The sequence below is a fragment of the Acinonyx jubatus genome, chromosome B3 (assembly GCF_027475565.1).
Source record: "Acinonyx jubatus isolate Ajub_Pintada_27869175 chromosome B3, VMU_Ajub_asm_v1.0, whole genome shotgun sequence".
Taxonomy (NCBI): Eukaryota; Metazoa; Chordata; class Mammalia; order Carnivora; family Felidae; genus Acinonyx; species Acinonyx jubatus.
In genome coordinates this window covers 29062881-29090202 of record NC_069386.1, presented here as the reverse complement: position 1 = coordinate 29090202, position 27322 = coordinate 29062881, and the positions used below count along the sequence as shown (strand labels likewise).

The window sequence follows — 27322 nt, the reverse complement described above, 5'->3', positions numbered from 1 at the left end:
AACAAATATGGCAGATTTCATGGTAACATATTTGTTTAAAGATTTAGGTATCTTTTGTTGTTTTCTTTGTTAATGAGTATTTACATTGAAATTTGGTCATGATCTATTTCTTAAGTAGAAGTGTTTGGTGGTTTGTATTTTTAATAAGATTGGAAGCATCTTTAATGAAGACCATGTCATCTGCTTTTTTTGTTTCTACTACACTCTGGGTACATACAGTAAAAATTTAATAAATGAGTCTTAAATCTAGTTTGTGATACTCTAGTAAAAATTTACAGGGCCTACAAAATATTTATACAGTCTTTCCTTGGCAATTACCTTATTTTTAAGGTATCATGTTTTTGTTTTAGAATTAAGTTATTTGTCTCAGAAATATTTTTTGTAGTTATAGGATTAAAAACTTTAAAATAATTATACTTCATTTAACAGCTACCCTAATACTGATTTTGTAATTCAGTTACACTCACCATAGAGCATGAAATTTTTAAAAACAGTTGCATTTTATAAGTATCAAAGGATGAATTTATAAGGATTCTTGGAAATAGAACAGTTTCTGTAAAAGGTACAGTTCTTGTTTCCTGTTTATTTTTTTAACCATAAAAAAAATTTTTTTTTAAGGCAGCTCCATGCCCAACATGGGGCTTGAACTCATGACCCTGAGATCAAGTGTTGGATGCTCTACTGACTGAACCAGCCAGGTGCCCCTTATTTCCTACTTATAATTAGAGTATTTTTTTTTTTTTGTAAAACTTCACATTTAAAAAATCAAGAAATACAAACAGACATATTAAAATTTAGTTTTGTTAGAAAAAAAGAATTTAAAATGTACATATGATTTGTATTAGAAACAAAAATAGCACAGAATGTGAAATAGTATCATAAATCATATCTGAATATAATTTTAGAAATTATATAATCCAGCCTTCTTATTTTACCCATAGGAAACTGAAAAACTAAGTGATCTGTCTGACATTATGTAATGAATTACCAGCAGAACTAACCTTTAGTTCTAGACTTATCTTTCATGCAACAACTGTTTACTGAATATTTATTACTGCTTGCACTTGTTTTGGGTGCTATTCATGAGCCTGAAAAAGTTATAACTATAACAAAACTGTTTTTGATCAAACACATCCTATTGATATAAACATCAAAGATTTTATAAAAATGTATTTAAGGACTTTCTTTTAGAAAGGAATATCTGTGCCATTCCTGCTGTGGATATTATCTTGGATTATTGATATTTTTCATCGAGCGTTTCTGTTTTTTTAAATTTTTTCAGTTATTTTCTACTGTTATGTTGAAATGATAGAAATTTACCAGATAATGAGTGCAACACAGAACATAGATCTTGGTGTCCAGACACAAGATGTATAGCAAAGGTTATAGTTCTGTTCTGTTATTCCTCTGGATCACTGAAAGTATTTGAGATTTGATTGATGAAGAGAAAGAGTCAGTTTATGCCTTTGAAATAGATTTTGCTCTTCCATGCATGGTGACTCAGTGGGAGTTAAAATTTTAGAAAAAATCATGGTGTTTTTCTCTTAGGATGTGAGATGTGTTATAACAATAACCATTTATTTATAACAATAAATGGCATGAGGGAGAAAAGTGTTTTTTCCCTTTCAGGTTCAGGAATAGCACTTAGGAGTTTAGTCTATGTATTGACATTAGTTATTATACTTGGTAATATCATAGCTGGAGAGGTGACTTTGGGCTGTAGGATTGTGGGAGAGTTTTGCGCATGGTATTTGTACTGTCCTTTGCAAGGAAAGTGAGGAATAGTCATGATTTCCATGTTTCCTCTAAGCTAGTTGTAGGACTTTGGAAGAAATCACCAAACCTTTTTCTACCTTTGTCTCTATAAACGAGGAGCTTGGTATAAATGAGTGCTGAGGACCTTCAGCCTGAATATAAGCATTTAGTTTGGTATTGGGAGAATAGTTTGGCAAAATAAATGCCTTAAGCAGGTGTTTAGGTAAACTTGCAGGCATCAGTGGGGAATTTGAGTATGTTATTTTGAGACTTGCAACAATTTTTTTTTAAGATTATGTCAAGTTGGCTAGCATACAGTGTATACGACAGTTTTCTAAAAATACTTATTTTTGAGAGAGAATGAGAGAGCTTGAGTGGGGTAGGGGCAGAGAGCGAAGGAGACAGAGGATCCAAAGTGGGTTTGCACTGGTAGCATAGAGCCCACTGTGGGGCTTGAACTCACAAACTGTGAGATCATGACCTAAGCTGAAATTGGATGCTTAACTAACTGAGCCACCCAGGTGCCCCATGACAAATTATTTTTTAGTATCATTGTTTACTTATTCTTAGCTGCAGTAGGTCTCTTGAGTTTTGTTAGTAGGAGTACCATAAGAGAAAATGTCTAATCAAGCCAGCTTGTAAATGAGTTGAGATAAAAATTAGCCACTGCAGTAGAATATTTGTATCATTACCCAGGCAACTGCAAATTTTATTTATCCACAAAGAACCTGGTAAAAATTAAATTAAAGGAGAGTGGTTTCCATTAGCAGATTTTCATTTATAAGTTTTCATTCATTGAATATGTTTTGTATTTTTTTTTACTAGGCTGCTTATATAGAAAATTAAGGGGAAGTATTTGAAAGAAATGAATGATTAAAGGTTGAAGACTACTGTGAATGATACTGTTAGTTTTGAAAGTGGTATACTTGCCATTTTTCTTTCCAATGATTTCTCTTTTGAACTATTTATTCTATTTGTAGCTTTTAAAAAACTTTTTAAAACTATTGTTCTTAAAAATAATGCTTTTAAAAACTTGTTTCACTTTTGGTAAAGCTCTTTCTTATAAGGTTCCCTTTATCACTGACTTCTCATGTGATGCATGTTTCCATCCCTTTATCACCACAGGGGCACACCACTGTGCACATTCCTGTAGCTGAATTGGAGGGCTGTGTTGATGTCCTGGGCCCAAGGGCCTGTGCACTAGTATTGTGTGTCAGGAGGACAAAGGGATGGCGCCAACCATCCTGCTCTGTGCGCCAGTAACTAGAATTAATTACAAACCAATCGAACCCGTTGCAGCCAATTGGTAAACTAATTGGTAATTTTAGCTGTATATCTATATGTAGTTATCTGAATGCCTATAACATTACTTTTAGAGCCACTTTTGTTCTGTTTCATCCTGATTGACAAAATGGCCTTCATAGCTGTAGGGAGAAAGATGTGCATCAGTGACTAAGAAGCTGCTCCAGCTGCGTGTCTTGTTTGTATTCCTCTGTTCACAAAACATGACTCAGATTACAGCTGCATGGTACCACTCTGATCATTTCTGATAACGTTGTGCTAAGCATTCCTTAAAATAGGTTGTTTAAGCCACCAAATGTACTTTCTCTGTGCCAACTAGTATCAGAAGTGTAGCTGCTTATATGCTTGCCCATTAGAGGGTTTTTTTTTCTTTTTTTCTTTTTTTCTTTTTTTTAAGCAAAAAGGGAAATCATAAAACTTCTGAAATAAATTATTCTGAATTACATCTTTCTGTGCCTAATGTAGGCGATTTAAGTTGAACTTAATTGAATTTGAATTATATTCGTAGAATTGAGAAAAGGAAGCCAAGTAAATTAAAAAATTTTTTCCTTTTCCTGATTGTAGAAGACTTTTATTACCAGGGATTTGGCACTAAGGATTACCTTTGAAAGGAAATAAACAATACTTCTTTGTTCAGAAGAGTATTTTAAATTAGAATATAACATTTATGACTAATGTGAGGTTGGTACTGTATTTTATTTGTGGCTAATTTGGCATACATAATCAATCTTGGGTCTGATTTCCAAAGTGTATCTATATTTTAAAAAACATAAGTGAAAAGTGTTTTTGAGGTTTTGAGTTCCACTGAATACTAGAAAGTAAGCTTAGTTATGGAAAAGTAACATGTTTATAATCCAAGTGATCATTTTTATAGTTGGTTGGAGTTACAATAATACTAGAAAGTAAGACTTAGTTATGGAAAAGTAATGTATTTATAAACCAAATGATCATTTTTATAGTTGGTTGGTATTTTCTGATGGTCATCTTTGGGAGTATGGAAAGTTGCCATTTCTAGTAAAATGAGACTGGTATGTCTCCATAGTAAGGTAGAGTAAGGTGAGAATGGTATGAGACTGATAAAGTGAACACTTTAAATTTCTTTGTCTTATACATTTTAAATGATAACTTTGGACAATTAACCACTATCTACACACATATTTATACTTGGGATCAGTTTTTCTTTCTGAGCAATGGAGTGGATCTCAGTGGCCTATATTTTTATAGTCTTTTCTTATATACATTTTCATTGCCATTAGTATGCAAGACTAATCAGTACCAAGAAGAAAAAATCTTTGCCAAATATGTAGAATGTAGTATTACAGTAATGTAACTTGAATTATCTAAAGACAAAAATTAGCTTTCCCTGCTAATAACAGGAACAAAATACTGATGTCTATTCTCACTGCTTCTTTTCAGTCTTATACTTGAGGTTCTAGCCAGGGCAATTAGACAAGATAAAGAAATAGAAAGCATCCAGATTGAAAGGAAGAAGTAAAATTATATCTGCAGATGACTTGGTTCTACATGTAGAAAACCCTATAGAATCCATTCACACACATAAAATTATTAGAGCTAATAAACAAACTCAGAAGGGTTGCAGAATACAAGATCAGTGCATAAAATTGTGTTTCTATATGTTAGTAATGCACAATAAAAAAGTGAGATTAAGAAAGCAGTCCCATTATAATGGCATGAAAAAGAAAAAAAAAGAAACATTGAGTAATAAATTTAACCAAAGATGTTCAAGACTGGTACACTAAAAACTACAAAGCATCATTAAAAGAAATTAAAGAAGACCTAAATAAAGAGGAAGATATCTGAACTTGTGGATTGGAAAACTTAATATTAAGATGGCAATGGTCCCCAAAGTGATATACAGATTTGGTTCAATCCCTACTGAAATTCTAATCTCCTTTTTTGCAGAAGTGGACAAGGTGATCCTAAAATCTGAATGGAAATGCAAGGGACACAGAATAGCCAAAAACCATCTTGAAAAAGAACAAAGTTCTTTTCAAAACTCAGAATTCAAAACTCATTACAAAGCTACAGTAATCAAAATAGCATGGTACTGGGATAAGGATAGTTATAGATCAATGGAAGAGAATTGAGAGTTCAGAAATAAATCCACATCTGTGTCCATTGATTTTTGATAAGGGTGCCAAGATCATTTAATGGAAAAAGAATAGTCTTTTCAACAAATGGTGTTGGGATCAACTAGATATCCACACACAAAGAATGAATTTGGATCCTTACCTCACACCATATACAAAAAAATAACTGAAAATAAATGAAAGACCTAAATGTAAAAACTGAAACTATGAAATTCTTTGAAGAAAACATAGGTGTAAATCTTTGTGACCTTGGACTTGGCAGCAGTTTCTTAGATATGATACCAAAAACACAACCAAAGGTAAAATAAATAAATAGAATTTCATTAAAATTAAAAACTTATGTGTATTACAGGATGCTGTTAGTTGACAAGACACCCCACAGAATGAGAGAAAATATTTTCAAGCCATGTGTCTTATAACAGTCTAATATTTAGAATATGTAGAGAACTCTTGCAGCTCAAAAATATAAAGGACAAATAACCTAGGCCAAAAATTGGCAAATAATTTGAATAGACATTTCTTCAAAGAAGATTTACATATGTCCAATAAGCACATGAGAATATGCTCAATAACTTTAGTCATCAGGGAAATGCAAATAAAAACCACAATAATACTATACTTGTTAGGATGACTAGACTCAACAAATCAGAAAATAGCAGGTGCTGCTGAGGTTGTCAAGAATTTGGCCCTCATACAGACATACCTTGGACATCCTCCAGGTTCAGTTCCAGACCACTGCAATCAAGCAAATACCACAATAGAGCAAGTCAATGAATTTTTTGGTTTCCCAGTACATATAAGTTATGTTTATACTGTAGTCATAAGTGTGCAATAGCAGCATGTCTAAGGAAACAATGTATGTGCCTTAAATAATGCTTTATGCTAAAAATTGCTAACAATCATCTGAGGTTTCAATGAATTGTAACCATAACAAATATAATAGTAATGAAAAAGTTTGAAATATTACAAGAATTACCAAAATGTAACATGAGACATGAAGTGAGCAATCACTGTTGGAAAAATGGTGTAGACAGACTTAGCACAGGGTTGCTACAAACCTTCAATTTGTAAAAAAACATGATATCTGTGAACTGCAATAAAATGAAGCATAGTCAAATGAGGTGTGCCTGTATATTGCTGCTGGGAATGTAAAATGGTGCAGCTGTTGTGGAAAACATTTTGGTAGTTCATGTTGAATTTAGAGTTACCATATGACTTAGTAAATCCACTACTAGGTATACACCCAAGAGAAATAGAAACATATTTTCATAGAAAAACTTGGATGTGAATATTCATAGCAGCATTATTTCTAATAGGCAAAAGGTGGAAACAAGCCGAGTATCCATCAACCGATAAATGAATAAGCAAAATGTGTTTGTTTATGCAATTATTTAGTCACGAAAAAGAATGAGTACAGATACATGGTACCAGATGGATGAATCTTGAAAACATTAGCGGCGCCTGGGTGGCTCAGTCAGTTGAGCGTCCGACTTCGGTTCAGGTCATGATCTCACAGTTCATAAGTTCGAGCCCCATGTCAAGCTCTGTGCTGACAGCTCAGAGCCTGGAGCCTGCTTCGGATTCTGTGTCTCTCTCTCTGTCCCTAACCCACTTGCATTCTGTCTCTGTCTCTCTCAAAAATAAATATTAAAAAAAAAATATTCAGAAAAAAAAGAAAAAATTAAATGAAAGAATTTCGCCACAAAAGGCCATATTCTGTATGATACTGTTTATTTGAAATGTCCAGAACTGGCCAGTCCATAGAGACAGAAAGTAGAGTAGTGGCTTCCAAGGGCTGGAAAGAGGAGAGAATGGGGAGTGACTGCTGATGGGTACTGGGTTTCTTTTTGGGGTGATGACAATGTTTTGGAATTGGATAGATGCACAACTCTGCATGTACTAAAAGTGACTGAATTGTATAATTACAAATGGTAAATTTTATGGCGTGTTAATCATATCTCAACCAAAAAAAATGAGCAAAATATTGCCAGTATTATACAGACTCTTCTAGAACATAGAAAAAGAACTCTGCCAGCATAACCTTGATAACCAAAGGTCTCAGGAGAAATAAAAATAGAGACCACTTAATAATACAGATGCACAAATCCTAAACCAAATATTGATATATTAATCTGGTTATTCAAATACTGGACAATACATCACAGTCAAGTTAGGTTCTTTCCAGTACCGCAATGTTGGTTTTATCATTTGAGAATGAAATTAATATTTATCAAATTAGATGAATAAAGGTGAAAATCATATGATTGTCCCAGTAGACCTAGGAAAAATATTTGATGAAATTCAGCAAACTGAGAACGAACATCTTTACTAATAGAATCTTCCAAAGAACCTATGTAAACATCATACTTAATGGTGAAATGTTGAGAACTTTCCTTCTGAAATTGGGAATGAGACAAAGTCTGCTATCTTTATTTCTATTCAACATTGTCCTTAAGATCCTGGCCAACACAGGAAGACAAGAATAACATATAAAATATATAACACTTGGAGAGGAAGAAATAAATATGTCATTATTCACAGATGACATATTCATATTTATGTATTTAGAAAATCCAGAAGAATCTACAGAGAAATTATTAGATGTATATTGAGTAAGTTAAAGTTGCTGGATACAAAAATGAATGGTAACAGAAAATGAAAAAAAAGTTAAATAGCTACCATTTATTCTTAGGGCTAAAGCTAAAAAAAATGTGCAAGACCTCTACACAGGAAACTATCATACATTTTGAGAGACACTGAATAAGGTACAAGTATATATAGGTATAAATAAGATATATATATATTTCTTCATAGACCAGAAGATACAATATTATAAAAATGTTAGTTTTCATCTAGTTGTTTTATAGAATATATGCAATTACAATTAAAATTGTGTTTTTAATTTTTTTTCCTGGGAAATTGATAATCTGATTTTAAAATTTGTATGGAAATAACAAGGGGCTGGCATTAGCCTAGTCAAAGATATAGTTGGAGGATTTACTCTACTGGGTTTTGCGTTTTATTTTAGAGCTACAGCAGTGTAAGTTAGGTTGATATTGGTACAAAAATAGATAAACAGACCAGTGTAACAGAGGAGAGACTCCATGCCCTAAAAGACAATATTGGAGAATATCTTCCTGACCTGTGGTAGGAAAATAATTGCTTAAAATTGATGCAGATAGTATCAGTCTTAGATAAAAGAGTCAGAAGTTAGACTACCTTAAAATTAGGGATTTATGTTCATCAAAACATTCTATTCCATTAGGAGAGTAAAAAGTCAAGTATATGTGTGCAACATGTATAACCAAAAAAGGCCCATATCCAAAAGATGTAAGGAATTCCTTCCCATCAAAGAGTCTTGAATAGGCACTTCACAAAATGAGGATGGCTAATAAGCATGAAAAAAGGCTGAAAATCATTAATAATCATAGAAAACCATCTTGAAACCAAAATGAAACCATTACATAACCACCAACGAGAGTGGCTCAGGTTAAAGTAAACCCCGAACAGACAATACCAAGTGTAGTTGAGGGTGTGGAGTAAGGAGGGCTCATACACTGCTGGTGAGAGTGGCAACCACTTTGGAAAGCAGTTTGGTGTTATATACTGGAGTAGAGCATATGCTCATCTTGTGACTCAGTATTTCCTCTTTTGGGCTTGTTCTCAATAGAAATGCACACATATGTGCAGAGGACATACATGAATAACAGCATATAATTTGGAAATCACCTCAGTGTTCTTCAGCTGTAGATTGGGTAAATAAATATGCATGCAATATAATACTGTTCAGTAAGTGACCTTGGACAATGGCAATAAATAAATTGCAGGTTCATCCTGCAACATGGATGAGCCTAGTAAACAAAGTAAAAAAAGAAGTCACAAAATGTTAATACTCTATGAATTTCATTTATATGAATTTCAAAATCAGGTAAAAATTAAACTATTACAAGTCAAAGCAGTGGTTGCCTCAGAGCAAGGACAGAGTAATGATTGGGAGGAGACACCAGGTAATTTCTAGACTAGCATTGTTCTGGGTGGATGGATGCATGGGCCTTTGCTTTGAAATGATCTGTATATACATTTATACACTTTACTGTTTATTAAACTTAATAATAAAAAAGATTAAAAGAATGGTCATGGGGGGTGGTTCTTGAGAAAGAATATCAATACCATCTCTTGGTCTTTGGACTCTCAGCTTTACTAATTTCTTATCATACAGTGAGAATGAAAATAAAACAAGATAAAAAAAACTAAATCAGTAGGTTTTGTTACTTTCTCAATGAGGAGTATAATGTAAAAACTATTAATTCCTAAGTACTTCAGTCTAAAGTTTTTTCTTAAAACTTTTCAGTATCAGAATGGAGTTTAATGATGTTGTTTGTTTTAACTAGGAGGTGCTAATGATGCTGGATAACTATGTGAGAGATTTCAAAGCATTGATTGACTGGATTCAACTTCAGGAAAAGCTAGAGAAGACAGATGCTCAAAGCAGGTAATGAACTTTGGTCTGTATAGCAGCCAGCAATTTCAAAAGCAGTCATTGAAGTTGACAGTTAACTTGACCTAAGCTTAACTTAAAACTTGTAAAAATCTAAAAGTTGGGATCTGTATTTCTTAATTCAGTTCAGTAACAGATATTTATTGGGTACCTACTAGTGCAAAGCACTTTTATCCAGTACAGAGATTTAATTGGTGAATATGATACATTGACTACTCTCATGAATTTGTAGTGTAAGGGTGGAATAAAATAGAGCTTATTATTACAAAAAAGCTATTACAGGTGTTCAGAACAGGACAGGGTCATTTCTCTTGTAGGGGATAGATGAGGAAGGATTTCATGCAGGATGCAGAAGTGTTTAAAAGATGTGATGGATCTTAACAAGTGGTTGGCCTTTTATTTTATTTTTTAAAGTTTATTTATTTTGAGAGAGAGAGAGAGAGAGAGAGAGACAGAGCGTGAGCGGGGGAGGGGCAGAGAGAGGAAAAGAGAGAGAATCCCAATCAGTGCTGATAGCGTGGAGCCTGCTGAGGGGCTCAAATTGTGAGATCATGACCTGAGCCCAGATCAAGAGTGGGACACGTAACCAACTGAGCCACCAAGATGCCCCAAGTGGAAGGCCTTTTAGATGAAGACAGATACTAAAATGCAGAGCATGTGTGAAGTGAAAGTAATGTAGGGAAAATTATAGTATTTCTTCTTATATATTTATTTAAGTTTATTTTGAGAGAGCGCGTGCAAGCAGGGTAGGGGCAGAGAGAGAAGGAGGGAGAGAATCCCAAGCAACTCTGTGCCGTCAGCACAGAGCCCAATGCAGGGCTCGAACCCGCGAACTATGAGATCATGACCTGAGCTGAAGTCTAACACTTAACTGACTGAACCACCCAGTCTCTCCATGTTTCTTCTTAATGTAGTACTCAGTGAGGAAAATTGATGATTTTTGATTAGGGGAGTAATGAGAGATCAAAGTTACTTTAGAAACCTTCATTTTTTTGTTTGTTTGCTTCAAAATTTTACCTAAATTCCATTTAGTTAACATATAGTATAATAGTTTCAGAATTAGAATTTAGTGATTCATCACTTACATGTAATACCTAGTACTCATCACAAGTGCCTTCCTTAATATCCATCACCAATTTAACCCACTCCCCTGCCTATGTTTCCCTCCAGCAACCCTCTTAACTATAGAGTTAAGAGCCTGTTTTATGGTTTGCACCCCCCCTGTTTTTTTTCCCCTATGTTAACCTGTTTCGAGAAACTTTAATTTGAAATAACCACACAACATTTGAGTCCTAAGTGCCACGCTCTGGAACTGTTGTTGTGAAGGAAACAGACACAGTCCCTGCCCTTAAGAAATACATAGTGCATTCACAGAAAAGATTGATGTGAAATACTTATTAGTGCACAAAATTCATCAAAAAGAAATACAGGGTACTTGGGAAATATAAGAAAAAGCACCATCATCCATTTTGCTGAATCCAGGAAAGCTTCGCCAAGGAGGACATATTTAAGTGAGACAGAAGTATCAAGTAGGTGTTAGCTTGACAACGAGAGAACAAAAGGGTAATCCTGGGTAGAGGTGATGGGTATATGTGATATCCTGGAAGTAGAAGACAGCGCAGTATAGTCAGGGAATTTACAGTTTAGCAGGACTGCAATGGAGAGAACAAGGGGAAGATAGCATGAAAGGAACCTAGAGAGGTAGGTTGAGACCAGATTATGTAGGGCTCTGTAGACATGATACAAACTTTAGACTTTTTTTTTAAGTTAAGGAAGTGACATGTCAGATTTGTGATTTTAAAATTCTTTCTGGCTGCAGTATGGGGAGGTTGAAGTGCAGCAGTATAGATTATAGATTATGGCTATTCAGACTGGAATAGTAGCAACAGGGAGAGTTGAGAGATAACTCCAGAGATAGATGATCAACTAGACTTAGTATTATTTTGGTTATGTGCAAAGGCAGAAGAACAATTTATTACTCAGTTAAGCTTATAAGTGAAAACTGAGCCATTGTGAACTGGACCAAGTCACTTGAAGCTACGATGGTACCTTTTTACCCAGAGAAAACAGGCCTAGGCTCCTCTTTCCCTTGGATTTAACTGTGGTTCAGTTTCTGTAAGTGGAATCATTCGGTACAGAACATGTTTTTTGTCCTATCCTGAGGTATCAGCCCCATGAAGGAATGAGGAGACTAAAGGTATCCCAAGAGACAAGTCCAGGAAGGCTTGATTCCCAGGAAACCAAATTCAGGGAAACCATGATGTGTTGATTTTTTTAACATTTTTGTTCCTCATAATAAAAAAAAATTGTTTTTAATTCGTGTGTAGTTAACATACAGTGTTATGTTAGTTTCAGCTGTACAATATAGCAATTCAACAATTCTGTACATTATTTAGTACTCATCAAGATAAGTGTACTCTTAATCCCCTTTACCTATTTCACCCGTCCCTGCCCTTACCTCTGGTGACCATTGTTTGTTCTCCGCAGTTAAGAGTCTGTTTTTTGTTTTTCCCTTTTGTTTTGTTTCTTAAATTCCACATATGAGTGAAATCATATGGTATTTGTCTTTCTCTGACTGACTGACTTCGTATCTCATAATGAAAATTTTTGATATGGTGTTTTTGGTACTTGATTTACCCACACTCCCTGGGTGAGTCAAGCCTAGTTGTCTGTGTTTGTACCAAACAACTTCACACTTCACCCTGGATAATAGGTAAGTAGATTTGTGGGGGCAAGGATGTGCATTCCCTCACTGGGTTGAACCAAGTTAAGGGATCATCATGCTGATTTGGGATTGGTGGCTCTATTGTTTTTGTGAAGATAAGCAGAAGAAAGCAGGTTCCAAGAAAATGGAAAAGATATACCCAGAGAATCAGGAAACAAGAAATCATGTGGACTTTGAGAGCGTCAGAGTGTTTGCTTTAAAGCCTCTCTCTTCTTGGTCTTATCCTCATGAGTCTTGATTCTAGTTTTTTTCCCACCTTGGATGTCCTTGACCTTGTACATTTTATATCCTTGCAATAAATCTTTATTTTCTTCTTTCCTTTTTTAAAAATTTCTTTTTAAAATTTATTTATTTTTAATATAATTTATTGTTAAATTGGCTAAAATAACAGTGTACAGTGTGCTCTTGGTTTTGGGGGTGGATTCCTATGATTCATCACTTATAACACCCCGTGCTTATCCCAGCAAGTGCCCATCACCCATTTTCCCCTCTCCCCCACTCTCGCATCAACCCTGTTTGTTCTCTGTATTTAAGAGTTTCTTACGTTTGCCTCTCTGTTTTTCTCTTATTTTTCCTTCCCTTCCTCTATGTTCATCTTATTTCGCCTAGCATAATACACCCTAGTTCCATCCACATTGTTGCAAATGGCAAGATTTCATTCTTTTTGATCACTAATATTCCATTGTACAGTAAAACCTTGGTTTGTGAGGATAATTCATTATGGAAACATGCTTGTAATCCAAAGCACTTGTATATCAAAGCAAATTTCCCCTTAAGAAATAATGAAAACTCCACAGATGTTTCATTTCACAGCCCAAAAATATTCATATAAAAATGATTGCAATACTATAATATAATGCAAAATAATAAAATACAAAATATAAAGAAAAATAAATTAACCTGCATTTACCTTTGAAAACCTTCATAGCTGGTGTGAGGAAGACAAGAAAGAGGAAGGTTATTGTGTAGGACGACTTTCACTATCACTAATGGAATCAATGCTATCTGTTGGCTCAGTGGAATCTTTTACTTTTCATGCAACTTTAACAAGGAATCTATCCAATGATGCTTGCTTTTGCCTCCTTTTGAGGGTTTCATGCAAATGTGACATTGCATTGTTGTTAAACAGATTCATTGCTTGCACTGCTAACAGCCTTATTTGGGTAGTGCTTTTCTACAAAACTTTGCATTGTTTCCCACATTTTACACATCTCCTTAATCTCATTTGAAGTGAGGAATTCTTCTGCCTTCTTTTCTTCCTCCTCTGCAGACAAGATGCAGACACAGACTTACAAAATCTTGTACTTTTGGCCAGTCGCATACCTTGTTTGTGCTTCTTGATGATTTCTTTCTTAACTTCTATCATAGTCATTTCCTCCTTCTTACTGCCTTTCTTTTCAACTTTTTCTGCATGGGAGCCATTGTGCGCCCTTGCATGGATGTTAACGACAGTACAGTATGAATAAACTCTTGTCATATATGGTATTTAATGTAACTGGCAATAAGGCAGCAGAGGAAAGGGTCTATATATGCAGGCAGCCTGACCTAGAATGAAGCAAAGCATTCCTAAGCTTACTCTTATATGGAAAAACAAAGGACTGTCCATAGGTCCTTGAAGTAACAAAAAATACACTAGTACCAATTCTGGGCACCTTCCAGTGTTCTGAAAAATCACTGATTTCTGCTAAACACCGCAGCTGGAGACTGAGCATTCGAGCATGGGTGACAATAACCCACAATCCTACAGCAGGAGAGGGAGAGAACCAGTTCTGATCATGTGATATACAGCATCCCATAATACTTGTATCACAAAACTGCTTATCAAGTGAAAATTTATTAGAAATTTTTGGGGGCGCCTGGGTGGCGCAGTCGGTTGAGTGTCCGACTTCAGCTCAGGTCACGATCTTGCGGTCCGTGAGTTCGAGCCCCGCGTTGGGCTCTGGGCTGATGGCTCAGAGCCTGGAGCCTGCTTCCGATTCTGTGTCTCCTTCTCTCTCTGCCCCTCCCCCCTTCATGCTCTGTCTCTCTCTGTCTCAAAAATAAACGTTAAAAAAAAATTTAAAAAAAAAAAAGAAAATTTTGCTCATCTTGTTGAACACTCAATAGAACAAGTTACTTGCAAAATCCAAGATTTAACTGTATGTACACACACACATATACATATATATACGTATATACACACACACACACACACACATATATATATATATATATATGCATGCCACATCTTCTTTATCCATTCATAAAACAGTGGACATGTGGGCTGTTTCCATAATTTGGTTATTGTTGATAGTGCTACTGTAAACATTGGGGTGCATGTGTCCCTTCAAAGCAGCATTTTTGTATCTTTTGGATAAATACCTTGTAGTGCAATTGTGGGGTCATAGAGTAGCTCTATTCTTAATTTTCAAGGAACCTCTATACTGTTTTCCAGAGTGGTGCCACCAGTTTGCATTCCCACTAGCAGTGCAAAAGTGCTTCCCTTTCTCTGCCTCCTCATCAACATCTGTTGTTTCCTGAGTTGTTAATTTTAGCTATTCTGACAGGTGTGAGGTGGTATCTCTTTGTGGTTTTGATTTTCCTGATGATGAGTGATGTTGAGCATATTTTCATGTGTCTGTTAGCCATCTGATTTCTTCTTTGGAAAAGTGTCTGTGTCTCTTACCCATTTCTTCACTGGATTATTTGTTTTGGGGGTATTGAATTTGATAAGTTCTTTACAGGTTTTTGGCTACTAATCCTTTATCTGATATGTCATTTACAAATATTTTCTCTCATTCCGTCAGTTGCCTTTTAGTTTTGTTGATTGTTTCCTTCACTGTGCAGAAGCTTTTTATCTTGATGAGGTCCCAATAGTTCATGTTTGCTTTTGTTTCCATTGCCTCTGTAGACATTCTAGTAAGAAGTTGCTGTGGCCGAGGTCAAAGAGGTTGTTGCCTGTGTTCTTCTCTGGGATTTTGATGGTTTCCTGTCTTATATTTAGGTCTTTCATCCATTTTGAGTTTATTTTTGTGTATGGTGTAAGAAAGTGGTCCACGTTCATTCTTCTGCATGCCACTGTCCAGTTTTTCCAACACCATTTGCTGAAGAGACTGTCTTTTTTCCATTGGATATTCTTTCCTGCTTTGTTGAAGATTAGTTGGCCATACGTTTGTGGGTACATTTCTGGGTTCTCTATTCTGTTCCATTGATCTATGCGTCTGTTTCTGTGCTAGTACCATACTGTCTTGATGATTCCAGCTTTGAAATACAGCTTGAAGTCTGGAATTGTGATGCCTCCAGCTTTGGATTTCTTTTTCAATATTACTTTGGCTCTTCGGGGTCTTTACTGGTTCTGTACACATTTTAGAATTGTTTGTTCTGGCTCTGTGAAGAATATTGGTATTATTTTAATAGGGGTTGCATTGAATGTATAGATTGCTTATAGTGTCAACATTTTAAGAATATTTTTTCTCCCAGTCCATGAGCATGGTATATTTTTCCATTTCATATCTTCTTCAATTTATTTCATAAGCTCTTTATAGTTTTCAGCACATAGATCTTTTACCTTTTTGGTTAGGTTTATTCATTGGTATTTTATGATTTTTGATGCAATTGTGAAGAGGATCGATTCCTTGATTTCTCTTTCTGTTGGTTATCGGTGTATAGTAATGCAACTGATTTCTGTACATTGATTTTATATCCTGCGACTTTGCTGAATTCATGTAACAGTTCTAACAGTCTTTTGGTGGAGTTTTTTGTGTTTTCCATGTAGAGTATCACTGGGACATCTCTTTTTATCTTAACCGCTTATCAGCATATATACTCTTTGCTTCTTGAGGCAGCTTTTAGATATAGAAAACAACCTTAAATTCCCTGTAGATGGCATTACCCATCTTCTGTTCCTCAAATCAAGCATCAAAATTCATTTCACTTAGATTTCAGATTTAAATGTAAAAACTGCAATATTTATATATTTTTATTTTGGGTAAGAATTCTTTTTTTTTATTAAATATGAAATTTATTGTCAAGTTGGTTTCCATACAACACCCAGTGCTCATGCCAACAGGTGCCCTCCTCAGTACCCATCACCGGCCCTCCCCTGCCTCCCACCCCCCATCAACCCTCAGTTTGTTCTCAGTTTTTAAGAGTCTCTTATGTTTTGGCTCCCTCCCTCTCTAACCTCTTTCTTTTTTTTCCCTTCTGCTCCCCCATGGTCTTCTGTTAAGTTTCTCAGGATCCACATAAGAGTGAAACCATATGGTATCTGTCTTTCTCTGTATGACTTATTTCACTTAGCATAACACTCTCCAGTTCCATCCATGTTGCTACAAAAGGCCATATCTCATTCTTTCTCATTGCCATGTAGTATTCCATTGTGTATATAAACCATTCTTCAGTTGATGAACATTTAGGCTCTTTCCATAATTTGGCTATTATTGAAAGTGCTGCTATAAACATTGGGGTACAAGTGCCCCTATGCATCAGCACTCCTGTATCCCTTGGGTAAATTCCTAGCAGTGCTATTGCTGGGTCATAGGGTAGATCTATTTTTAATTTTTTGAGGAAGCTCCACACTGTTTTCCAGAGCGGCTGCACCAGTTTGCACTCCCACCAACAGTGCAAGACGGTTCCCGTTTCTCTACATCCTCACCAGCATCTGTAGTCTCCTGATTTGTTCATTTTAGCCACTCTGACTGGCGTGAGGTGGTATCTGAGTGTGGTTTTCATTTGTATTCCCCTGATGAGGAGCAGCGTTGAGCATCTTTTCATGTGCCTGTTGGCTATCTGGATCTCTTCTTTAGAGAAGTGTCTATTCATGTTTTCTGCCCATTTCTTCACTGGGTTATTTGTTTTTCGGGTGTGGAGTTTGGTGAGCTCTTTATAGATTTTGGATACTAGCCCTTTGTCTGATATGTCATTGGGAAATATCTTTTCCCATTCCGTTGGCTGACTTTTAGTGTTGTTGATTGTTTCCTTTGCAGTGCAGAAGCTTTTTATCTCCTTGGGGTCCCAGTAGTTCATTTTTGCTTTTAATTCCCTTGCCTTTGGAGATGTGTCAAGTAAGAAATTGCTGCAGCTGAGGTCAGAGAGGTTTCTTCCTGCTTTCTCCTCTAGGGTTTTGATGGTTTTCTGTCTCACATTCAGGTCCCCAGTGACCGAGGTGAGCTCTGTCTTCTGGGTCTCAGCAACTCTCTCTCCTGTAGTCCTCTTGCCCTCCCCGCTCTCTGAGAGCAGAGCTGATGACTTTTAACCCTCCAGATGTTGAGTCCCGGTGGCTGTTAGAACTCAGGCAGTCCGGCCCCTCTGCTTTTGCAAGGCAGACTCACGGGTGCTCTGCCTTATTGGGAGGGCTGCTCCTCCACCGCCTCAGTTCCCTCCCGCCAGTCCCCGTAGCGCGCACCGCCTCTCCACCCTTCCTACCCTCTTCCATGGGTCTCTTGTCTATGCTTGGCTCTGGAGAGTCCGTTCTGATAATCTTCTGGTGGTTTTCTGGGTTATTTAGGCAGGCGTGTGGGTGGAATCTAAGCGATCAGCAGGACGCTGTGAGCCCAGCATCCTCCTGTGCTGCCATCATCGGGAGTTCAGGATTGTAAGAATTCTATAAGACTAAAGCAGAAACCACAAAGGAAAGTATTAATAGGCTTGATTTTTTAAAAATGTTTATTTATTTTTGAGACAGAGAGAGACAGAGCATGAACGGGGGAGGGTCAGAGAGAGAGGGAGACACAGAATCTGAAGCAGGCTCCAGGCTCTGAGCTGTCAGCACAGAGCCCGTCACAGAGCTCCAACTCACACACCAGGAGATCATGACCTGAGCCGAAGTCGGCTGCTTAACCGACTGAGCCACCCAGGCGCCCCTAATAGGCTTGATTTAATAGAAATAAAATATGCCTTTCCACATAAAAGAAAATCAAAAATAAAATTCGAATTTAAATAATTCTGTCATCTGTGCCAAAGGATTGGTAGCCATAATAGTAATAATAATAGTAGTAGTAAATGATTTCAGATTAAGGAGAAAATGATGCAGATTCCACTGGAAAAAATGACAAAAGCTACCAACATGCAAATCCTAAAAGAAGACATTTAAATGGGTGGTAAGAAATTTCAGCTTCACTAGTAGTGATAATAAAAATAAATAAGTTCAAAAACAAAAACAAATATTTTGCTAATGAATTTTTAAAAAATAAACACCGTTACTACAATTTGTATAAGAAAATGAACTTGTCACATACTGAAACTCTAGCACAGAAGTCAGCAAACTTTTCCTGTAAAGTGCCAAGTAATAATTATTTTAGACTTTGCAAGCAGTGCTGTCTCTCCCAAGCCATTGACATTTCTAAAATAAGATACTGTTAAAATCCGATAGACTCCACCAAAAGTCTGCTAGAACTGATACATGAATTCAGCAAAGTTGCAGGATACAAAATCAACGTACAGAAATCAGTTGCATTCTTATACACTAACAATGAAGCAACAGAAAGACAAATAAAGAAACTGATCCCATTCACAACTGCACCAAGAAGCATAAAATACCTAGGAATAAATCTAACCAAAGATGTAAAGGATCTGTATGCTGAAAACTATAGAAAGCTTATGAAGGTAATTGAAGAAGATTTAAAGAAATGGAAAGACATTCCCTGCTCATGGATTGGAAGAATAAATATTGTCAAAATGTCAATACTACCCAAAGCTATCTACATGTCAATACTACCCAAAGCTATCTACACATTCAATGCAATCCCAATCAAAATTGCACCAGCATTCTTCTCGAAACTAGAACAAACAATCCTAAAATTCATATGGAACCACAAAAGGCCCCGAATAGCCAAAGTAATTTTGAAGAAGAAGACCAAAGCAGGAGGCATCACAATCCCAGACTTTAGCCTCTACTACAAAGCTGTCATCATCAAGACAGCATGGTATTGGCACAAAAACAGACACATAGACCAATGGAATAGGATAGAAACCCCAGAACTAGACCCACAGACGTATGGCCAACTCATCTTTGACAAAGCAGGAAAGAACATCCAATGGAAAAAAGACAGTCTCTTTAACAAATGGTGCTGGGAGAACTAGACAGCAACATGCAGAAGGTTGAAACTAGACCACTTCTCACACCATTCACAAAAATAAACTCAAAATGGATAAAGGACCTGAATGTGAGACAGGAAACCATCAAAACCTTAGAGGAGAAAGCAGGAAAAGACCTCTCTGACCTCAGCCGTAGCAATCTCTTACTCGACACATCCCCAAAGGCAAGGGAATTAAAAGCAAAAGTGAATTACTGGGACCTTATGAAGATAAAAAGCTTCTGCACAGCAAAGGAAACAACCAACAAAACTAAAAGGCAACCAACGGAATGGGAAAAAATATTTGCAAATGACATATCGGACAAAGGGCTAGTATCCAAAATCTATAAAGAGCTCACCAAACTCCACACCCGAAAAGCAAATAACCCAGTGAAGAAATGGGCAGAAAACATGAATAGACACTTCTCTAAAGAAGACATCCGGATGGCCAACAGGCACATGAAAAGATGTTCAGCGTCGCTCCTTATCAGGGAAATACAAATCAAAACCACACTCAGGTATCACCTCACGCCAGTCAGAGTGGCCAAAATAACAAATCAGGAGACTATAGATGCTGGAGAGGATGTGGAGAAACGGGAACCCTCTTGCACTGTTGGTGGGAATGCAAATTGGTGCAGCCGCTCTGGAAAGCAGTGTGGAGGTTCCTCAGAAAATTAAAAATAGACCTACCCTATGACCCAGCAATAGCACTGCTAGGAATTTACCCAAGGGATACAGGAGTGCTGATGCATAGGGGCACTTGTGCCCCAATGTTTACAGCAGCACTCTCAACAATAGCCAAATTATGGAAAGAGCCTAAATGTCCATCAACTGATGAATGGATAAAGAAATTGTGGTTTATGTACACAATGGAATACTACGTGGCAATGAGAAAAAATGAAATATGGCCTTTTGTAGCAACATGGATGGAACTGGAGAGTGTGATGCTAAGTGAAATAAGCCATACAGAGAAAGACAGATACCATATGGTTTCACTCTTATGTGGATCCTGAGAAACTTAACAGAAACCCATGGGGGAGGGGAAGGAAAAAAAAAAGAGGTTAGAGTGGGAGAGAGCCAAAACATAAGAGACTGTTAAAAACTGAGAACAAACTGAGGGTTGATGGGGGGTGGGAGGGAGGAGAGGGTGGGTGATGGGTATTGAGGAGGGCACCTTTTGGGATGAGCACTGGGTGTTGTATGGAAACCAATTTGACAATAAATTTCATATATAAAAAAAATAAAAAATAAAATACAAACAGGAAAAAAAATTAAAAAAAATAAGATACTGTTGACGAGGTTCAAGGGAAATGGACACTTTATCTGGCTGAGTTATAATTTGTTAGAACCTTTCTGAAAGGTGATTTGACAATAAATTGTCAAAAGCTTTAGACTTTATTTGGATAATCTTTTACCTGAATTTTCTTGATTTCTAACAGCAAATGTCAGTTTTTAATGTGACAAGAAAATCGCAACCACTAGATTGAATGCAGAGTAAGAGAGAAGGAGATTCTGGGAGTTATGGCATTAGGGATAGTGCAAATGCTGCCTTAGGAAAACATTTTAGTAAAAATTGTCCATCCTGTCAAGGTTTGGGGAACAGTGAAGAAGAAGTTAGCTTTCCCAGCAAAGAGCAAGGAAATGTTTATGTTCCCACTCCCGTGTAGAAAAAAGGAGACTTCATATTTTCCTGTGTATTCTTCATTTAACCCTCTCATTCTGTTTTTCTGTCTTGATCTCTGTTCTACACACTTAGTTTTCCAGGGCATCATACACCAGTTTAGTTGTGTAAGTAGGCTCAATTAATACCATTGTCTTTTTAATGTGTTTTTAGCTGGGTGTATGGAGACTTTTAAAACCTAAGTAGTGTATCTCATATCTTTGTAACCCCAAAGCCCATTTTAGATGTTACTGTGCTGCAGTGGGTGGAAAATCCTGGACCATGTGTCATCTGTGTTCCTTCCTGGTAATACGGTAACTTGCCGGTAAACAGTACTCTAGGGAAAAATTGTGACCTGATTATGTTTTCACCCAGTAACAGCCAGAAAAAAGATGAAAAATTTTTCTTTTTTCTGTTAATTTAATCTGTTGTATGTCTTGAATTGACAGACCAACTTCTTTGGCATGGGAAGTAAAGAAGATGTCTCCAGGACGTCATGTGATTCCAAGTCCATCAACAGATAGAATAAGTGTAACATCAAATGCTCGAAGAAGTTTAAATTTTGGGTGAGACAAACTCAAAAAAGCCTACTAAGGCTTACATTATAGTAAATTATTTTCTGTGAATAATACAGTATTATACAACTGATATTTCACTTAAAAAAATCCATGTATATGTTTGTGTATATGTTTGAAATTGTTTGAATCAAAAGTTTAAAAAATCCAGTAAAGTTTAACTTTTCGAAGATTTTATAAAATGTAATATATTCAAATAGGATCCAAAAATTAAAACTCATAAACATATTTCATGCTAAATGATTCATAACATGAACTGGCAATTTCTTTATAGCAAAAGATCTAAATGTATATCATAAGCTATGTTACTGTCATGAAATTACATCTTTATGCATTGTAATCCCGTCAGTGCAGTTTTATAATTGTTATTTTATGCAGTTATATTTTAAATCAATAGAAGAAAAGTTATAAAGAAAAAAGACATTTATATATTTTTTTGTATTTATTACCTATGTAGTTACTTTTGTTAATGCTCTTTATATCTTAATGTGGATTCAGGTTACTGTCTATTTTTCTTTCATTTTGGCCTGAAGGACCCCCATTAGTATGTCTTGTTGGGCAGTTTTTCTCAGTTTTTATTTTGAAACTATCTTAATTTGTCCTTTAGTTTTAGAAGGATAGTTTTGTAGTGCATAGAATTCTTGGTTGAAAATCTTTTTCTTTCAGGACTTTGAATATGTTCTTTGATAGTGTCTTCTATGTCAATATATTGACAAATTAATGTACATTTATATTATTAAAAGATAAGAGTTTCAAAATAAAATATTTAACTTATATATGTATATTTTTTAAAGGTCCCCATTTAACTGAAATTTTCTTTTAAACTGAATTAATGAGAGCTTTTATATCATCCCTGTTCCCATACAATATATTATATTAAATTAATGAAGTATTAGACCAACATAAATTTTTAAATATATTTGACTTAAATTGTTATTGTATGGTACTCTGTATATGTGGATACACACACACACACACACACACACACAATTAAAATTTAAATATATTAAGCATATATTTAAAATTTTAACTTTTTGGGGGAAAAGTCAAGCAGTTTTAGGGTGCCTAGGTGGCTCAGTCGGTTAAGTGCCTGGCTTTCACTCAGGTAATGATCTAGTGGTTTGTGAGTTCGAGCCCTGAGTCAGGGTCTGTGCTGATAGCTTGGAACCTGGAGCCTGCTTGGGATTCTCTCTCTCCCTCTCTCTCTCTGCCCCTCCCCTGCTTGTGCTCGCTCACTCTCTCTCTTTCTCTCTCAAAAAAAAAAAAACATTAAAAAAAAGAAACAGTTTTGAAATGTGTTAAATTTATTTAAATAGACATGACGTAAATAGTGATAGTGACATTTATATAGCCAAATCAGTAGGGAGTAAAATGTTGCACTGATTTTTTTTTTTTCTTCTTCAGATATAGGGGAGAAAGAGAGTACATAAGTAGGGGAGGGACAGAGAGAGAGGGAGGGAGAGAATCTTAAGGCTCCATGCTCAGTGTGGAGCCCAATGCAGGGCTCAATGTCACCACTGTAGGATCATGACCTGAGCCGATATCAAGAGTTGGATGCTTAACTGACGAGTACCCATGTGTCCCCTACATTGCTTTTTTATTTGGAAACATTTCAGGTTCTTTTTTTTTTTAATCAGGCGTATTCCATTTCTTTTTTATTGACTGCATAATATTTCATCATATATATTTTTTCACTTTTTAAATTTTTTCTCAAATTTTTTATTTTTTATAATGTAAATATTTAATATGTAAATATTAAATACCACACTACTGCACAAGCAATGGGCCAAATGAGAAATCAAATGGCAAATCAAAATATGTCTCAAAAGAAAAAGAAAATCCAATATTCCAAAACCTATGGGATGCAGCAAAAGCAGATGTTAGAGCGAAATTTATGCTACAAATGTTTGTGTTAAGAGAAAAGGTTGAAATAAGCAATATTACACCACAAGGAACTAGAAAAAGAAGAAACTTAGTCAAAATTTACTAGAGGAAGGAAATAACAAAAATCAGAAATAAATAAAACAGAGATCAGAATAATATTAAGTATGTATTTAAAATTTAAAAAATTTTAACTTCTATATTTGATTTAATAATGCAGAATTTTCTCCATAGGGGTTCACCTGGCACAGTAGCTGCTCCCCGTCTGGCTCCCACAGGTGTCAGTTGGGCTGACAAGGTAAAGGCTCATCACACAGGCTCCCCTGCTTCTTCAGATGTATCACCTGCCCAGTCTTGTCCACCAATAACAGTGCAGAAGACTTCCCGCAAAAATGGCAAGTGACATTGAATCAACCTTTTTATGTGGTAGACAGGTGGAAGGCTATGGAATTTTACTTATTTTATTTAAAACTGGTGCTAATAGTATTGCATATTTACCTTTTGTATCATTTATGTGATATTAATTTGCCTTGAAATCTTAAAATAATAAAATAATCTTTTGCAGATCATTCTAATCTCAGGTTTGCTCTGTGTAAACTTGAAGGAGAGTGATTCTTTAAAAAAATTTTTTTTTTTAATGTTTATTTTTGAGGGAAAGAGAGAGAGACTGAGTGCGAGTGGGGCAAGGGCAGAGAGAGAGGGAGACACAGAATCCGAAGCACGCTCCAGGCTCTGAGCTGTCAGCACAGAGCTTGATGTGGAGCTCCCACTTACGAGCCATGAGATCATGACCTGAGCTGAAGTTGGACACTTAACTGACTGAGCCACTCAGGCACCCCAAAAGAGAGTGATTCTTTTGTTAATTCATTTGTAAGATCCTTTATAACTCTTCTGACTTAAATAGAAAAAAAAAATGACTACTAGTTCATTCCCTAGGCAGTATACTCTTTTTGTGTCACTACTTCATTTCATTAATATTTGAATACTGTTTTGGTACTAAAAATGATATTCTTATCTTGGCTTACACATTTGTTTTCTATGCCATCAGAATAATTAAGGGGCACAAATAAATGTAAGGACTGTTATTCCAAGGACCTGTTTATCCCATAAGAATTTCCTTCATGGACTTTGACAAAAGTGGTATTTGTACTTTATCATACAAAACCTAGAGTATACAATGCAGAAGCAGAGGTCATGGGAAGGTATTTTAAGAAGAAACTAGAGTCAAGCTTGATTTGGGAAGATCAATGTTGATAAAATGGGGAGGATAGGCACCATGAGGGATGACTGGCGACTAGGGAGTAAGATGTCTGTTTACTTTTAAAGTTTTTATTTATTTATTTTGAGAGAGAGAGAGTGAGAATACATGTACACTCACATGGGGAAGGAGTAGAGAGAGAGGGAGAAAGAGAATCCCAAGCAGGCTTCGTGCCATCAGTGAGAACCCGATTCAGGGCTTGATTTCACTAACCGGGAGATCGTGACCTGAGCCGTGATCAAAAGTCAGACACTTAACCAACTGAGCCACCCAGGGGCCCCTGGGATTGAGATTCTTATTAATCAGAAAGAGAAGTAATGAAAATGAGAAATAGATCTAACTGGAATCTCTTTTGGAACACAAACATTATCTTGTCTCTTTTAACTGAAAGTAGTCTGAACTTAGAACATAAAAAATAGAAACTGGTTGTTTAATGTAAAAAAAAAAGATCTTCCTTCATAAAGCCTCTTTATTTAGACATCAAGAATGAATTTTTTTTAATTTTAAACATTTACTAAGTTGTGCTAAACTTCTGATCTATAGAAATGTATATCCACATAACTATATATATACACACATATAAATTATATCAATAGTAATATTTTGAGCTTTACCTATGAAATTAACTTTATTTTTGGTCAAATATTTCATCTGTATAATAAACCTAATCTGTTCATCAGAACCTTAAATCCATCTGAGGTAAGGAATATAATCCTGGGTAGGACTTGGATATGGTAGTGGAATGGTCAGAACTGCCCCTAGCCCATACAGGATGCCTTGGTACAGTTTAGAAAAGGGAGTCTGAGTGGATACAGTCATACACCCATAAACTTGGCTTGGTGAGTAGAGCCTGGCAGGATTTCAGCTCTCACTGTCTCAGCCTGGTGCTCTTATGCAGGGCATAACCTGCATATAGGTGGCAGTCCTGGAAGGAGCTGCTCAATGGTAGAGTGAGCAGAAAGTGGTGATCAGGCCACCCTTGTACTGCTTTACTCCTGTCTGAAAAAGATTCAGTTTGGCTGAGTTTGGTCAGATAGGGGGTCCCTTCTGCTCCTTCAAGCCACTTCTGTTGATCTGGTTGAAGAGGGAGATCTCCTTGAAATGGAAGAAGATCATTTTCATGTTCAGGTGTGCACATGGCTATGCAGCATCCAAGTGGTTTTTCAGGGCCCAATCTTAAGAAATAACCCATGGTTCATTTGTGATTTCTAAAAATTATGCTGTCAAGCTGACAGTAGGTGAGCTGTAATTTCTCTCTTTAACTGTCCTTAACCTTTAAGTACAAACCATAAGGAAGGCCTGTTCTAAAACTACTAAGATGAATTCATCACTAGGAGTGGGAGATCAAACCATTGCTCCTGGAGCCTTGTCTTGACTGCCTTTAACCCGGGGTATGTGGAGAGGCTGAGGGGAGAAGAGAGGAGCCAGTGGGCAATCTCTAGGCCATGCTCTCACCTTAGGCACGCGGGCCAGAGGCTCAGGGTGGTGGACTTATCCAGCCAACCCCTTGGCAAGGCAGGTGCCCTAGGTCTACGTCTACCAGGCTGTTGCCGAGGGCTCCACCGGGTCCTCCCACTCTATCTGCTACTTCAGGGCAGCCACGAGGCCATTGGGCCCAGGGACATACTTGTGCCTGGGCTGCCCCTCCCCCAATCTTGAGTGAAGTTTTTGTATATCTATAGAGGCTTGGATTTTAGAATAATACTAAGTAATCGTGAATTTGTGTTATAAGTTAAGGAGTAACTTCAGAATACTGCTTTCTCCTTTCTTTAGTGGAAGATCCCTTTGGAGCTTCTTGGTTCAGAAAGAAATGTTTTATTGGACATAGCAAAGGCATTGCCACCTTTGCATTATGGATATTCTTTTTTCCATTTTTGTCTCAGTAAGGTGTATTGACCTATTTCAAATAATACTTCTTACTCTTACCCATTATGGTGCCTTTGGTTTCTCTATACAGACTGAGTAGTAGTAATGGTAGTAGTAGTAGTAGAAAATTGAGAGTAGTCATGAGTTCTTTCTTCTAGGAGAAGGAAAATGTGGGATCATCAAGTTTAGTTTTTGTATTGTGAAAGAGTCTGAGAAAAATATGTTGCATCATAATTGGAAAAAATATCTTAAAAGAATCATGATATTGGCATATATGATGGTTTTGTTTAAAGCATTACTCTCAGATTACTCTCATAAATATAAGTGTGACTCATTTGGTTGGGATGAAATGAAAGATCTTGATTATAACTAGGCTTAAAGTATCCATGTTCATATATAAGCAAATTTTGTTTTTGACTACTTTGGTCTCGGGGTTTGGGGTTTTGATGCACTTTTATGAAAGTGAATTATGGTGCATATAATTTTTTTTCTTTTCATGTGTTTACCATTTTAAATGTCTTATTTGATGAAACATCTGTGCAAGTCACTGTTTTTTAATGGGTTGTCTTTTTCTTATTGAGATTTGAGAATTTTTTTTTTTTGGTTATTTTATTTTATTTTATTTTTCTCAACAGAATA

At 36.2% G+C, this 27322-nt stretch overlaps 1 protein-coding gene across 5 annotated transcripts in view; it reads left to right on the top strand.

Annotated features, from left to right (window-relative positions):
• Positions 1 to 27322, top strand: part of SCAPER (S-phase cyclin A associated protein in the ER) — a 505210-nt gene that overhangs the window by 65325 nt on the left and 412563 nt on the right. For 4 of the 5 annotated variants that reach the window (XM_053223692.1, XM_053223691.1, XM_053223689.1 and 1 more), the window contains 3 exons: positions 9560 to 9660; positions 21553 to 21669; positions 23794 to 23954. In XM_053223692.1, the coding sequence (XP_053079667.1) occupies positions 9560 to 9660; positions 21553 to 21669; positions 23794 to 23954 (379 nt within the window). Of the gene's footprint in view, positions 1 to 4366; positions 4371 to 9557; positions 9661 to 21552; positions 21670 to 23793; positions 23955 to 27322 lie in introns of those variants that run through there. The other variant, XM_053223693.1, reaches the window with a different exon arrangement.